The sequence below is a fragment of the Alexandromys fortis genome, unplaced genomic scaffold (genome assembly GCF_014885135.2).
Source record: "Alexandromys fortis isolate MF-2015 unplaced genomic scaffold, M_Fortis_MF-2015_v1.1 scaffold_51, whole genome shotgun sequence".
Taxonomy (NCBI): Eukaryota; Metazoa; Chordata; class Mammalia; order Rodentia; family Cricetidae; genus Alexandromys; species Alexandromys fortis.
In genome coordinates this window covers 8,206,208-8,220,321 of record NW_026067925.1, presented here as the reverse complement: position 1 = coordinate 8,220,321, position 14,114 = coordinate 8,206,208, and the positions used below count along the sequence as shown (strand labels likewise).

Genomic DNA, 14,114 nt, shown 5'->3' with positions numbered 1-14,114 from the left:
CACAAGTGGCACGTGACCTTGTAAAATGGAGGTAGTTTAGTGTATCTGCATTTTATCATAACTGGAAAAGATGGTTCAGTGCTTGGAAACTTCCGGAGCAATGAGATGAAAGCATGGCTATGTAGGAGGGACAATAATTTACTCTCAAAACCCAAAACTCAACTCAGCAACAAAGTTAAGGATTGCAGGTAAGTATATGAGATAAAGTCAGCTCAGCAGTAAGAAGAGCACTGGCTGCTCTTCCAGAAGACCTGGGCTCAACTTCCCGGCATCCACACGGTAACTGACAGCTGTCTGTAACTGCAGTTCCAGGGTGTTCGGTGCCTCTTCGGGCCTTTGCACGAACTAGGCATGAACATGGCGCACAGACATACATATAGACAAAACACTCATACACATAAATAAATTAAAAAACTCTAACACTGTCTTTGTATGGTATTACACATCTACAGTCTCAGCACTCAGGGCAGAAGCAAGAGGACTAAGAATTCAAGGCAGCCTGGGCCATGCAGCAACATTCTAATGTCTAATACTAATTCATAGACATTTTAAAAGGTGGTGAATAGAAATGAATTGATATGTGCTCTTCCCCTAACAGATGTATGAGCATACATCTGAGATTGCACAAAAAAACCTTGAGAATGAACAAAGATGGTTTGGGTAGCTGAAGCGTCCCATTCTAATCTTCAGTGAATAACTGACAACCATTTATTATCTGGAGCAGCTGCTTCTCCTCTTCCATAGGATGGTGGTTAAGACTCTGAAGCATGGCCTCCAAAGTAGCTGAGATCACAACAGCTCCTCTTAACTGTTCTTGGGTTTGACTTCAAGGTACACCACACGGCATAGGGATCAAGATAATCATCTCATTCAGTATCTCCAAATTTCAAAAGAAAAATTAAACAAAAATAATAAACAGAAACTAAAAACAAACTCTGGGCCTTGCATCCAGTGTGATCTTAAGCTCTGTAACCACCTGTCCCAATTAGAGGCTACACACCCCAGGAGCCATTATAAAATAGACTGTCACCCCATGCCACAGTAAGGTCACCCAGGGCAGCTCTGGAAAGTAACTTTATAACCTGGTCATCTGCAGGATGAAACTTCAACACGTCTTGTCAAGCCTGGACAATTTTAAATCTGTTATAACTCACAGGGAAAACTAGTTAATCAGAAAGAGTTTGGTATTTTTCAACTAGTTAAACAGAAAAAAGCATCTAAGGCATTTCTTCTTATTTTATCTAAATAAAAAAAGACAGTTAAATGCTTCAGGGAATAGAAACATCAACAAGTTACAGATAAACATTTTAATTGATTAAATATATTACTTTCAAGATCTTTTGAAATCGCACTTATACGGTACTAATCAACGGCCAAAGGCGATAAAAAAGTTTAGAACCAAAAGTGTTCGGATATGAACACGTGACAGACACTGCTAGGTAAAGTGATATACACTGCTCCCAAGAACAGTATCTTTAGAAGGTAATTTATCTTAACATGTGCAAGGACAAAACTGTAATCAAAGGCTGAAAGAAATATATATTAGTGCCTGCTTTTTAAAAGTTTATTTTACATTTTAAATACAGTACTTTTTCATTAAAAAAATCCTAACTCTGTGGTTTCTATATATACATAAGAGCTGTGGGGCAGCCTAATGAATATTCTGGATGTAACAGCATAGACATTCGACTACTTCAAATCAAAATTCAAAAACACAGATTAAGCACTGGTTAGGAGAAAACAATCCAGTTTCTTAACAACCAAAAGAGAAGAGAATTAAATATCTATGAAACCAGGTATTAAAAACAAAGAAATGCAGCACATGAAGACCTCAGATAGCCTGGATGTAGTGAACTGTGCACACTGCAGCTAGCCAGCGGATCCGTGGTGTTAGAATTAAACCTAAGGGTTTTTTGTGACAAATGACGCAAGGCAGACAATGTCTTTGCCATACCTATCTATACCGCCTTCTTTTTGGGTACTTAACCACTTTTACAAATTGGAAATAATAATGTGGACCTCTTTTCCTAAGAAAGCCAAAGATGTATCTTTCCCCACCAGTAAGATATAACACAGATTAAAGCTCTAACATTTAAGCACAGGCCATGAACTTTCCATTTTCTCTAGTGTATAATTACAAACTGGGATTGTGAAGTTTGTGCCCTAATAATAAATAGAAAGAAATTTGGACTGTCCCTGGCAGTGATTTTCTATTAATGCAAAGGTACTCCTCAAATGCTGAATTGCATTAGAGTGATTTTGTATATTTTAATTCAGTAGGTGTCAATTTGGGTTCATAAAACTCCTGGCTGTATGTTTTTTACAGAAAATAATTTCAATTTGAGATGTTTCATAAAGCTGAACCAAAACAAAATTAACTAGTTATGTTACCAGTAGTGTGAATAGCAAATGGAAGAAAAGGCCTGAGAGTCTGAGGGACCTGGTAGAAGGATACTGAGGTGTTTATCTGTCTTTACATGTCAATCATCTACTGAGTTTGAATGTTCTAAGTGTAAGATTCTCAGAACAGAAATTCTCTGTAACATAACTAACTAAACAGCTGTATAGAAAGCAAAAACAACCTGGGTCACTCAGGTAAGACCAAGTGGAGGCCATTTCTTTTTCTACTATAATCTGTGAAGTCTTGAGTTTTAAAGTTTCAAATTGTTGAGCTTCATTCAGTCAAAGCTGATGTGGACTACAAGAGAAGCAATCCCAACAGAGCTGTAACTGTGGGCTCTGGGAGAACACGCAGAGCTGACAGCAAAGGACTAACCAGCAGCCAGATCCGGTCGACGCTGGGCCATTTATTATGGAGACTGAATATTTACCACGTAGCTCACACACCTCCAGTATCCACTAGAGGCTCTGTTGGTCAGCACCCAAGGCCTAGATGAGTCTTCAGAGCCGCTTTTAACCTCACAGCATCAATGCTAAAGAGTCTCAGGAAATCCTGGTTCCCAGCAAGAGTTCATAAACCATCGCAACAAGATCAAGAGGGTAAACACCGACTCCAATGTGCCACAAAAGTCAAAAGAAACTAAATGTCATCTTCTGCCCAACCTTAGACTCCAGGCTCTGTAACATCTGCTTTATCTAGTATAATAGACTCTGTAGTAGACTGACTTGGACCTCCACAAAGAGTAGGAATTATCAAACTTGAGGAGATAGACTCCCCTCCCTGGATACTGGTGGCTGCCTGCATACACTTCCTCATGACAGTCCCGCCGGTACACAGGCACGATCTCATCCAGCAGAGGCTTGTTGGCATTCTTTTTGGCTTTCTCTTCAGAAGTAACATTTTCTGTGAGAAAGTGAGAAAAAAACAGACACAAGTCAAACGATGGGTCCAGGAAAATCACCTTACTCATCAAGCAATGAAACTACATTCTCTGGGAAATTGGCTGTTAGGACTTAAGTCAGTCTCCAACTCTGACCCCCACTGTGTACAGCTGCTGGACTCTGGGAATCCAGGGTAGTGACACCCTGGCCCTTTTGTTACTACTGTTCACATCTCCTAGCCTTACTGTTCCTATTCCACATTCATCCGGTTCTGAACTCCTACTTATATAAAACTAGCTTGCTCATGCAACACCAAAGACTATGCTCTGCTGATTTCTTTCACAATGGGGTCACCTTCATTTCAGAAATGGTGGAGGGAAGCCTAGGCAAACTACTATTTCTGTATTATCTTAATATAAAACTCTGGTAGAGAAGGGTTCAGAGAGGGGTCTAATGCAGAGATGATAGATACAAGGGGATAAAACATCAGCTCTGAGCAGACTGTCACTGCTCATAGTTGTCTGGGCTGTAATATCAAATTAGGAAAGAAACACATCTTGTAAGAATGAGATAATTATGCCAAATTGTCTCAGTCTAAAATATTAAATATAAACAACCTCAAGGAAAATAGGTCAAGAGCACGCCAGTACAGAAGACAAAAGGCTACTAGGTTATAACACAACAGAGGGAACCCTTGCAGCGTCTATTAATAGTCAGATTTTTATATTTATTTATTTATTTATTTATTTATTTATTTATTTATTTATTTATTTTGCTTTTTGAGACAGGGTTTCTCTGTGGTTTTGGAACCTGTCCTGGCACTAGCTCTTGTAGACCAGGCTGGTCTCGAACTCACAGAGATCTGCCTGCCTCTGCCTCCCAAGTGCTGGGATTAAAGGTGTGCGTCACCACCGCCCTGCCCAATAGTCAGATTTTTAAAAGTGTGAGAAATTCTCAAGGGGAATTTAAGGAAAATAGGACCAATCATATTATGTGGCAGGCACCTTGGAATAGATCTTGGAACATTAGGTAAAGAAATAAAAAAATAAATCTGAATAAATACAAATTTACCATTATCAGTGGTTGAGATAAATACATTGGGGGCTGGAGAGATGGTTTAGCTGTTAAGAACATTGGCTGTTCTTCCAGAGGTCTTGAGTTCAATTCCCAGTAACCACATGGTGGCTCACAACCATCTCTAATGAAATCTGGTGCCCTCTTCTAGCATGCAGGAATACATGCTGGCAGAACACTACACACATAACAAATAAATAAATAATAAATAAAAATAAAATAAAAGCTGAAAAAAAAAGGGGTAAAAGATCCAGACATAGTGACTCATATCTGTAATTCCAGCACAAGGGAAACTGAGGCAGGCCTGGTTTACAAAGTGAGTTCCAGGAATGGTATATGGGCAGGCAATGTCACTTTCCCTTTGGGACAAAGTAGAGCTAAGGTCAGGGATTTCAGCTATCTTTTACCAGTTTGGTTGTTTGATTTTTGAGATAGGGTTTCTCTGTGTAGCTTTGGAGCCTTTGCTGGAATTCGCTCTGAAGACCAGACAGGCCTCTACCAGTTACTTATCTAACCTTAAAATTTCCTTATATTTCAATTTTTATTTATGTGTGTGTGCCCTGCTTGTGAGGTATGTGAGGCCAGAAGGCGGTGTCAGAATCCCTGAAACTGAAGCTGCAGGCAGTTCTGAGCCACACCAGTGTTGGGAACTGAACCTGAGCCCTCTGCAAGAGCAGGAAGTGCCTGAGCCATCCATCACTCCAGCCTCTTTAACAGTTATTGCCCCAATGTCAATAATTCCCAAACTTATCAGCTAGGGGTTCAGAACAGAAAGTAGGAAGTAATTTTCTTTTTAAAAATCTCTAATGGGCAAAGGGAAAGAACATCAACCACGAAACCCCAGAGCAATTTTATTTTCTTCCTTCTTCCTTTTTAAAAAGATTTATTTATTTTATGCACACAGACTTTTGACCTGCATGTATACATGTACAGAGTATGCATGCCTGGTGCCCGCAGGGGACAGAAGACACTGGTTCTTTTGGAACTACAGTTATGGGCACTTGTAAACAACCATGTGGATGCTGGGGATCAAGCTTGGGTCCCCTACAAAAGTGATTTCATATATTCAACTTGTCAGTGTACAAGGCTATAAGAAAAACACTACCCAGAAAGTAGTAAAATAAGATACTGCCAAATAGATTTTTAGCATTTAGAGAAATTCATGCTCAGGGCCTTCTTTGTGAGAGACTGGTCTTTCAGCGAACAACCTACTACTGAATGGAATATCCCCATCCTGAAGTATTCGGCAGGAAGTATACTCAGTAGCTACTGCGTATGGACAAAGCCCTACCTTCTTCCTCCTCATCGTCGTCACTGGACTCGCTGACATGCACACTGACGGCAGCATTTGGAGAGTCTGTCCATTCAAAATAAACCCCAAATCCAATGTCATAACTGTCTGTAGCAAATTCCCAGAAGAGGTATGATCCTTCTTCATGAGTGGGGACTCGAACAGTGACCACTTCTCCTCGTCGTACTGTAATCACAGAATCTGCATCCTGCCGAATCTTCTCTTTGAAGTCTTTGATCTGTGGTCTTGTCCACATGGATGGAGCGGCAATCACTGGAAGAGATTCTAAAGGCAACAGGATTTACAAAAGCTGAAGAGAAAAATGTTCTTACATTTGCACAGGGCTACCTGTGTTCTGACACCAATGGCACACAACTCAACAAAAGATGGAGGGGAATAGAAAAGTCTCTCAGGTTATTATAGGACCCAACATCTACTCAGAGGTCATCATACCTTATAAGTGATTTTTCCTAACGTCTGCTCTCTCACACCTCGAGACAGGGTTTCTCTGTGTAGCTTTGGAGCCCGTTCTGGAACTTGCTCAGCAGGCTAGGCTGGCCTTGAACTCACAGAGATCCACCTACTTCAGCTGGGATTAAAAGTGTGCGCCACCTGGCTTAACATTCTACTTTCATTTCGGTCTATCTGTTGAAAAGTCTTAGTTTCTGAGCATCCTGAGGCTCTAAGGGCATTTCTAAAAAGAGCCTATGAGAAAGAGAAAATCCTGGACAATCTCAGAACCACACGGAAAGGACAAATGTTTTGTTACTGAGCAATACTTATGTGTACTGCAGGACTCAGCAGGCTTTCCAGTTCAGTTAGTCAAATTTACTAACAAAAAGATTTCCTTCCATTTGTAAACACTGGGAGGGCTGGGGATGTAGCTCAATTGAGAGTGCTTGCCTGGTACTCACAAATCCCCGGGTTCAATCACTAGCACTACATAAACTAGGATCTGGAGTTCAAAGACATCTTCAGCTACATAGTGAGTTTAAGGCCACACTGAGCTGTCTCAAAACAACAGTTGTGGTGGCGCATGCCTTCGATCCCAACACCAACTTTGTGGCAGAGGCAGACAGATCTTTCTGAGCTGGAGGCCAGTCAGGGCTACATAGTGAGCCTGTCTCAAAAACCAAACCAAAACAAAGTCCAATGAGATGCTTGAGCAGGTAAAGACACTTTGCCACCAAGCTTGGTAACTTGAGGTTATTCATCAGACTCCACATGGCAGAGAGAGAGAACAAAAGTTTATAAGTTCTCTTCTGACCTCATGGTATACACATCCATATACAGAATAAATAAACCAAGGTGAAACAAACTCTTGGTAAGACCAAAGAAGGTCTTTCCCAAAGCTGTGTCTCTGCTACTTGTTCTAAAAGGTCAAGGAAGAGCAGAATGGGTTTCAGAAATCTTCTTTGTCTAACTATGCTTATACCCAGCATGGCACTCAGAGGCTGAAGTGAAAAAAACAAACCAAAACAAAACATTTGAAGCTCCCCTACCCTCACCTGCTTAAAATTTTTTTTATGTTTTTATTTTTTTAAATTTATTTTTACTTAAAAATTTCCACCTCCTCCCCTCCTCCCATTTTCCTCCCCCTCCCACCTGCTTAAAATTAAAATCAGAAAAAATTATACTTCAAGGAAACGAATGGTCACAGAATATTCAAAAAAACAGAAGCTGTAACTGGTGAGTATGGCAGATGTCCACAGCAACAGATCTCTGCTAGGACAACAGGCAGCTTTATGTGGAGCTTCAAACTGAACCCAGGGTTTTGTGAGTGTTAAGCAACGAACATCTATCCCAAGCCCTGATCTTCTGTCTATGTCAACAGGAGCATCAGATTCAGATTCAAGAGTGAAGGTGTGTTGGACTCTCATACACATCTAAGTGCTCTCAAGAGCTAGTCAGCCTGTCTTCCTGATTTTTGCTTTTCATGAGGTCTAGGGAATGACATCTGGATGGACAAACACATATGCTAAACTATACCTTTTGGTCCATTTTCCAAGGCTTCTTCTGCCACTTCTGGCTCAATTTCTTTCTCGGAACTGACAGTGTGGGTTTTGGCCTGCCCATTAACTGACATCATATCACCTGCTCCAGCTGCATTCACTTTTGATGATGCAGGCAAGGAAGCCCCAGCCACTGCTACTTCCTGTTGCTTCTGTAATGCTGCCTAAAATTGAGAAAAAATTAAAACACTCTCATCAGAAAGGCTAACATTTGCCTAGACATGAAGTCTGATGTCATACATTTGCTCTACACTAAAGCATTCTAAGAAATTACTAGTCAACTTTTGCCAGTTTTTTTTAATCATATCTATAATAAATATTAGTATAATACCAACTGATATCTAAACATGATTAAACTATTAATCTCAGATAAAATTACTAAAGGCAGCCGGGTGGTGGCGGCGCATGCCTTTAATCCCAGCACTTGGGAGGCAGAGGCAGGAGGATAGCTGTGAGTTCGAGGCCAGCCTGGTCTACATGAGCTAGTTCCAGGACAGGCTCCAAAGCTACAGAGAAACCCTGTCTAGAAAAACAAAAACAAAAAACAAAACAAAACAAAATTACTAAAGGCAAAATTAAGTATAGTAACATGCCACTGCCTCCTGAGTGTTGAGATTAAGGGCATATGCCACCATGCCCAACAGTGCTATATACATGTATGTATATATATGTGTGTGTGTGTGTGTATATATATATTCTTAAAATTGAGTAGAAGAAAATGTTTCTCTCTCTCCCTTCCTTGGATTTATTTATTATATATACAGTGTTCTGCCTACATGTGTGCCTGCAGGCCAGAAGAGGGCACCAGATCTCATTATAGATGATTGTATGCTACCATGTGATTGCTGGGAATTGAACTTAGGACCTCTGGAAGAGCAGTCAGTACTCTTAACTGCTGAGCCATCTCTCTAATCCCCCCCGCCCCTGCTTTCTTTTTAAAATAAAATTCAACTATACACAGGGCATAATGGCACGTCATTAACCCCTGCTCTCAGGTAGATCTCTGTGAGTTTGAGGCTAGCCTAGTCTACATAGTGAATGCCAGGCCAACCAGGGCTACACACTGAAACCCTGTCTTTCAAACTACAAAATTGGGTATGCTAAGAATGCTTATACCCAGCACAGCACTCAAGAGGCTGACGTTGCAAACAACAATAGCAGCAGCAGCAACAACAACAAACCAACCACTTGAACCGCCTCATCCTCACCTTCAATTACTAAAAATTAAAATTAGAAAAATCATACTTCAAAGAAAAACTACCACAGAAGATTCACAGACACAAAAGCTGTGTAATTGCCGAACACGACAGCTGTCTACAGCAACAAACTAAGCCCTCATACATGGACAACTATTCTAATATGGATGGAAATAAATACTCACAAAAGAGCATGAACACAAATTTAATTTTTTTTAAAATTTAGATTTTAGGATGTTAAGAGACCAAACCCAGTACTATTAGCCTCAGCAGGTGCTCATCCACTGAATCATACCCTCAGACTCTAACTAAAATTTAATAATTTTAGTCAATCACACTGCAAAAACACTGGTCTAAAATAATGAAGGGAGCCAGGTGGTGGTGGCATGAGCCTTTAATCCCAGCATTCTGGAGGCAGAGACAGGTGGATCTCTGTGAGTTCGAGGCCAGCCTGGTCTACAAAACCTAGTTCCAGGACAGGCTCCAAAACTACAGAGAAACCCTGTCTCGAGAAAAGAAAAAAAAAAAAGAAAAAAAGAAGGGTAAGAAGGGTTACAATAATGAAGTTAGAGGTCAAAGTATTTCCTCACTTAATATTTTATAGTAGCCTGAGTACAGTGGTACATGCTACAATCCCAGTATATAGGAGAATGAAGCCTCCTTGAGCTTGAAGCTAGATTGATCTATATATATCAATGCAGGTTCAGTGTGTTCAGACTGATATTGAGGTCTTTAATCCACTTGGACTTGAGTTTTGTGCATGGTGACAGACATGGATCTATTTTCATTCTTCTACAGATTGATATCCAGTTTTGCCAGCACAATTTGTTGAAGATGCTCTCTTTTTTCCACTATATACTTTTAGCTCCTTTATCGAAAATCAGGTGCTCATAGGTTTGTGGATTAAAGTCAGGTCTTCTATACGGTTCCATTGGTCGACTTCTCTGTTTTTATGCCAATACCAAGCTGTTTTCAATGCAGGGAAAGAGAAAGTACAAAGAAAAGAAATTTGCTAGGCCATGGCATGGGTCATTAACTCTAGATACTCAGAACGCTGAGGCAGGAACAGGCTGAGATACTGAATGAGTTCTATGCCTACCGTGGCACCTTAGTGAGACCCTGTCTTAAAGTATAAAAAAGGCTGAGAATATAGATCTCCGTGGTACAGCACTTGCCTAGCACCCAGCTTTTTAAACTGTGTTACAAACCCATACTGGGGCCACATAATTGAATGTGGGAAGTCGCAAAAATTTGGCAAGAGTACAAGGTTTCCGAATGTACAAGGACTACAAATTCATTCCAAATCAAAGTATAATAAATCCAAGGTATTTCCGACAGTGCTCAACTCCTCTGCATCAAGGCAACTTCCACACAGCATGGGTTCTGAATACACAACACATACACTCTTGCCCATGGCTGCCTTGACACACAATACCAATGAATGTGCCTCATACACCTTGGCTCAAGTCCAAGATTATTTTATGCTATAAATTGCAGTGTTCTTATTGCACAGAGTTTTCTGTACTTAAATACAATGGCTTATTTATGGAGAACAAAGACACACTACTTCACTGTGGTCACTCCTCAGCATGCAGACTATCAAGCTAATATGTATTCGATTATAAGAGCTGGAGAGACAGCTCAGTGGCTAACAGCATTGACTACTCTTACAAAAGACCTAGGTTCAGTTCCCAGCATCACATAGGGCTCGCAACCATCCACAACTTAAGTTTCAGGGTTCTGATGACCTCTTCTGACCCATGCAAGAAGCAGGCACATCTATATGCATAGACATACATTCAAGTAAAACACCCATACACATAAAATAAATAAATCTTCCAGAAAAAAATTGTTTACTGAGGGCTGGAAAGCTGACTCACCATACAAGTTAGTTTTGTCAATAATCTAGAATCTGCTAGGAAGAAAGTCTCAATAAAACACTGTTTATATTGGATTTGGCTGTGGGAATGTCTGTGAGAAGCTGTCTTTATTTCATCAGTTGACGTGACCCAGCCCACTGTGGGCAGCACTACTCCTGAGGCAGGGGATCCTGAACGGTGTGAGTTGAAAAACCCAGAGGAAAGCAATATCTTATTATTTTTTTTATATATTTTTTATTTTTTTAAAATATTTATTTATTTATTATGTATACAATATTCTGTCTGTGTGTATGCCTGCAGGCCGGAAGAGGGCACCAGACCTCTTTACAGATGGTTGTGAGCCACCATGTGGTTGCCGGGAATTGAACTCAGGACCTTTGGAAGAACAGGCAATGCTCTTAACCACTGAGCCATCTCTCCAGCCCATCTTATTATTTTTTTAAGATTAATTATTATTTTATGTATATGGTGCTCCATCTGCATGTACACTTGCATGCCAGAAGAGGGCATCAGATCTCATTATAGATGGTTGTGAGCCACCATGTGGTTGTTGGGAATTGAACTCAGGACCACTGGAAGAGCTTCCCAATGCTCTTAACTGCTAAGCCACCTCTCTAGCCCTGAAAGCAATAATGATGCATTCACTGTTCCCTCTCTTGACTGTGGAGGTGGCATGCCCAGCTGCCTCCAGCTCCTGCCGCTGTGATTTTCCCAAAGGGAACTGTGAGCTAAACAAGCCCCTGTTTTATGGCAGCAACAGGAATGAATCTAGGGTGATGTGGGTGTGTCATATATCAATCTGTTGATTTCATTGGTTAAGTAATAAACACACTGCTTGGCCTCATAGGTTAAAGTATTGGTGGGAGGAGTAAACAGAATAGAATTCTGGGCGGAAGAGGAAGTGAGGTCAGACTCTGCTCTGCTCCCAGAGAGACTCAACAGCTCTGCTCTGGAGCAGAGACACCATGCTTGCCATGCTACACTCTCCCAGGATGGACGGAGGCTAGAAACTTCCCGGTAAGCGCACCTTGGGGTGCTTACACAGATGATTAGAAATGGGCTAAATTAATATGTGAGAATTAGCCTAGAAGAGGCTAGATAGAAATGGGTCAAGCAGTTAAATGAATACAGTTTGTGTGTTGTTATTTCGGGCATGAGCTAGCCAAGCGGCCAGGGTGTTGGGGACGCAGCCCCGCCGCCGCTCTTATTTCAACACTAGGGTAACAAATAACGGCGTTTGCTACCAAACTGGCTGACCTAAGTCTGAACTCTGGAACCCACATGATGGAAGGAGAAAACTGGCTCCAGCAGGTTCTTCTCTGATGTCTATATGCATACTATGGCAAGCGTAACCTTCTCTTTTATATACACATAAAATAAATAACATATTTTTTTAAATGTCCTGAAACAGAATGGAGAGTTAGTTGGGCACATGCCTTTAGTCCCAGTATTCAGGAAGCAAAGTAGGAGGATCTCTGAGTTCCAGGCCAGCCTGGTTTACAGACTGAGTTCCAGGAGATCTAGGGTTACACAGAGAAACATTATCTCAAAAACAAAACAAAACAAACAAACAAAATACCCTCATAAGTAAATTGTGTTTAAAAAAAGATTTATTTCATTTTTAACTGTATGTAGTTAGGTGGGTATGCACATGTAGTCTGGATGCCTGCAGACTGGGTACTGGATCTCCTGAATCTGGAGTTATAGGCAGTTTGTGAGCCACCTGATCTAGGGTTGAAAACTACAAAATCAGTATATGCTCTTATCCAGTGAGCCATTTCTCTAACCTGCTACTAACTTTTTGAGGAACTTAAAAGTACATTGTAATATACATGCAGAAAGATGTAAAACACAGTGACTACTAGCATGCACACAATCCTGTACTCACTCCCCACCACAGGTGTGGTCATCTAAGCCTGTAGTCCCAAAACTCTAAGAGGTGGGGGGAGGAAGATAAGATGTTCAATGTCAGTCTTTGCTGCACAGTAAATTTGAGGCAAGCCTAGGCTACAGGAGACCCAATTTCAAATAGAAGTGTGCAAATCATAAATTATATATCTTAATCAACTTTCATATATCAAACATATCCATTTAACCATCATCCAAAACGAGAAATTATTTATACCAAGGTATTTATACCTCTCTAGTTCCTTCCTCTAGACACCTTCTCCAACAGTATTTTCAGGCTTTATAACTATAGATATGCTTTGCCTACTTTAAAACCACACACACACACACACACACACACACACACACACACACACCTCATTGTATAATTTGTGCTTTAAGAAAAAGTCTACCTTTTCCTCAAAGAAAAAAAAAGTTGGGCGATGGTAGCATAGGCCCTTGATCTCAGTACTCGGGAGACAGAGGCAGGTATCTCTGCAAGTTCGAGGCCAGCCTGGTTTACAGAGCTAGTTCCAGGGTCACACTATGCAACCTTGGCTAGCCTGAAACTCAAGAGAAAGATCCACCTGCCTCTGCCTCTCGAGTGCTGGGTTTAAAGCCACACATGTCTGGCCCCTCAATGCTAATTTTGTAAGGCCTATCTATAAGGGGCACAAATAAGAGTATTTGTTTTTAATGCTATGGGATACTGCACTGTGAAAATAAAAAATTTACCCCTACAACTACTCATTGGCATTTGGGGATGTGTGGGGAGAAGTCCTGAATGACTGGTGCTGACTTTGCTGTGTATGATAAATGCACTGAGTTCCACGCAGCTGCTGGAGTGCCTCCATCTGAGAGCACAGCACTCAATCTCAGCTTCTCTTCTTCACCCCCACAGCCCTCGTCAGGTCAAGGACAAAGCAGGTGACAGCATAAGTCACCTTTGTAAACACTTAGCCTCTGCCAGAAGGCCAAGGATCGATGCTACTCTTTTAACAAAAATATTAAATCATACCAAGAGAAACATGTATGTTGACCTATCTATGCAGGTAATTCATATAAGAAATCATTTCTAAGGAAAAACACCTCTCTCTGCTGCTATATAAAACACGATATTTCTTTGTGTGTTTGGTTTTCAAGAAAGAGATTCTCTGTGTTTCCTAGGCTGTCTTGGAATTACCTCTTGTAGATCAGGCCAGCCTCAAACTCACAAAGATCCACCTGCCTCTGTCTTCTAAGTGCTAAAATAAAAGATATATAACACCATCACCCAGTCAAAACACAACATATTAAAATATACTCTAAGGCTTAGACTCTAAATCACTTCTAAGGTTAGTTTAAAAAAAAAAAGCACCAGTTATCACAAATAAATACAATCAAAACAAGTCAGTACATTCAAAACATTACATGATGGTAGAAGGCATTCTTGAAACTCTGCAGTAAAATCAATAAACTTCCTTTTCTGGATTCTACAGCCCAGGACTCTTAT

At 40.7% G+C, this 14,114-nt stretch overlaps 1 protein-coding gene across 1 annotated transcript in view; it reads right to left on the bottom strand.

The window, feature by feature from the left end:
- Positions 1-1,550: 1,550 nt before the first annotated feature.
- The window catches only part of Acbd3 (acyl-CoA binding domain containing 3), a 27,539-nt gene continuing 14,975 nt past the window's right edge, over positions 1,551-14,114 (bottom strand). The window contains exons 6-8 of the mRNA XM_050142903.1: positions 7,637-7,823; positions 5,648-5,932; positions 1,551-3,304 (exon numbers count right to left, since the gene is read on the bottom strand). Of these exons, the coding sequence (XP_049998860.1) occupies positions 3,093-3,304; positions 5,648-5,932; positions 7,637-7,823 (684 nt within the window). The 3' untranslated portion in view covers positions 1,551-3,092. The remainder of the gene's footprint in view (positions 3,305-5,647; positions 5,933-7,636; positions 7,824-14,114) is intronic.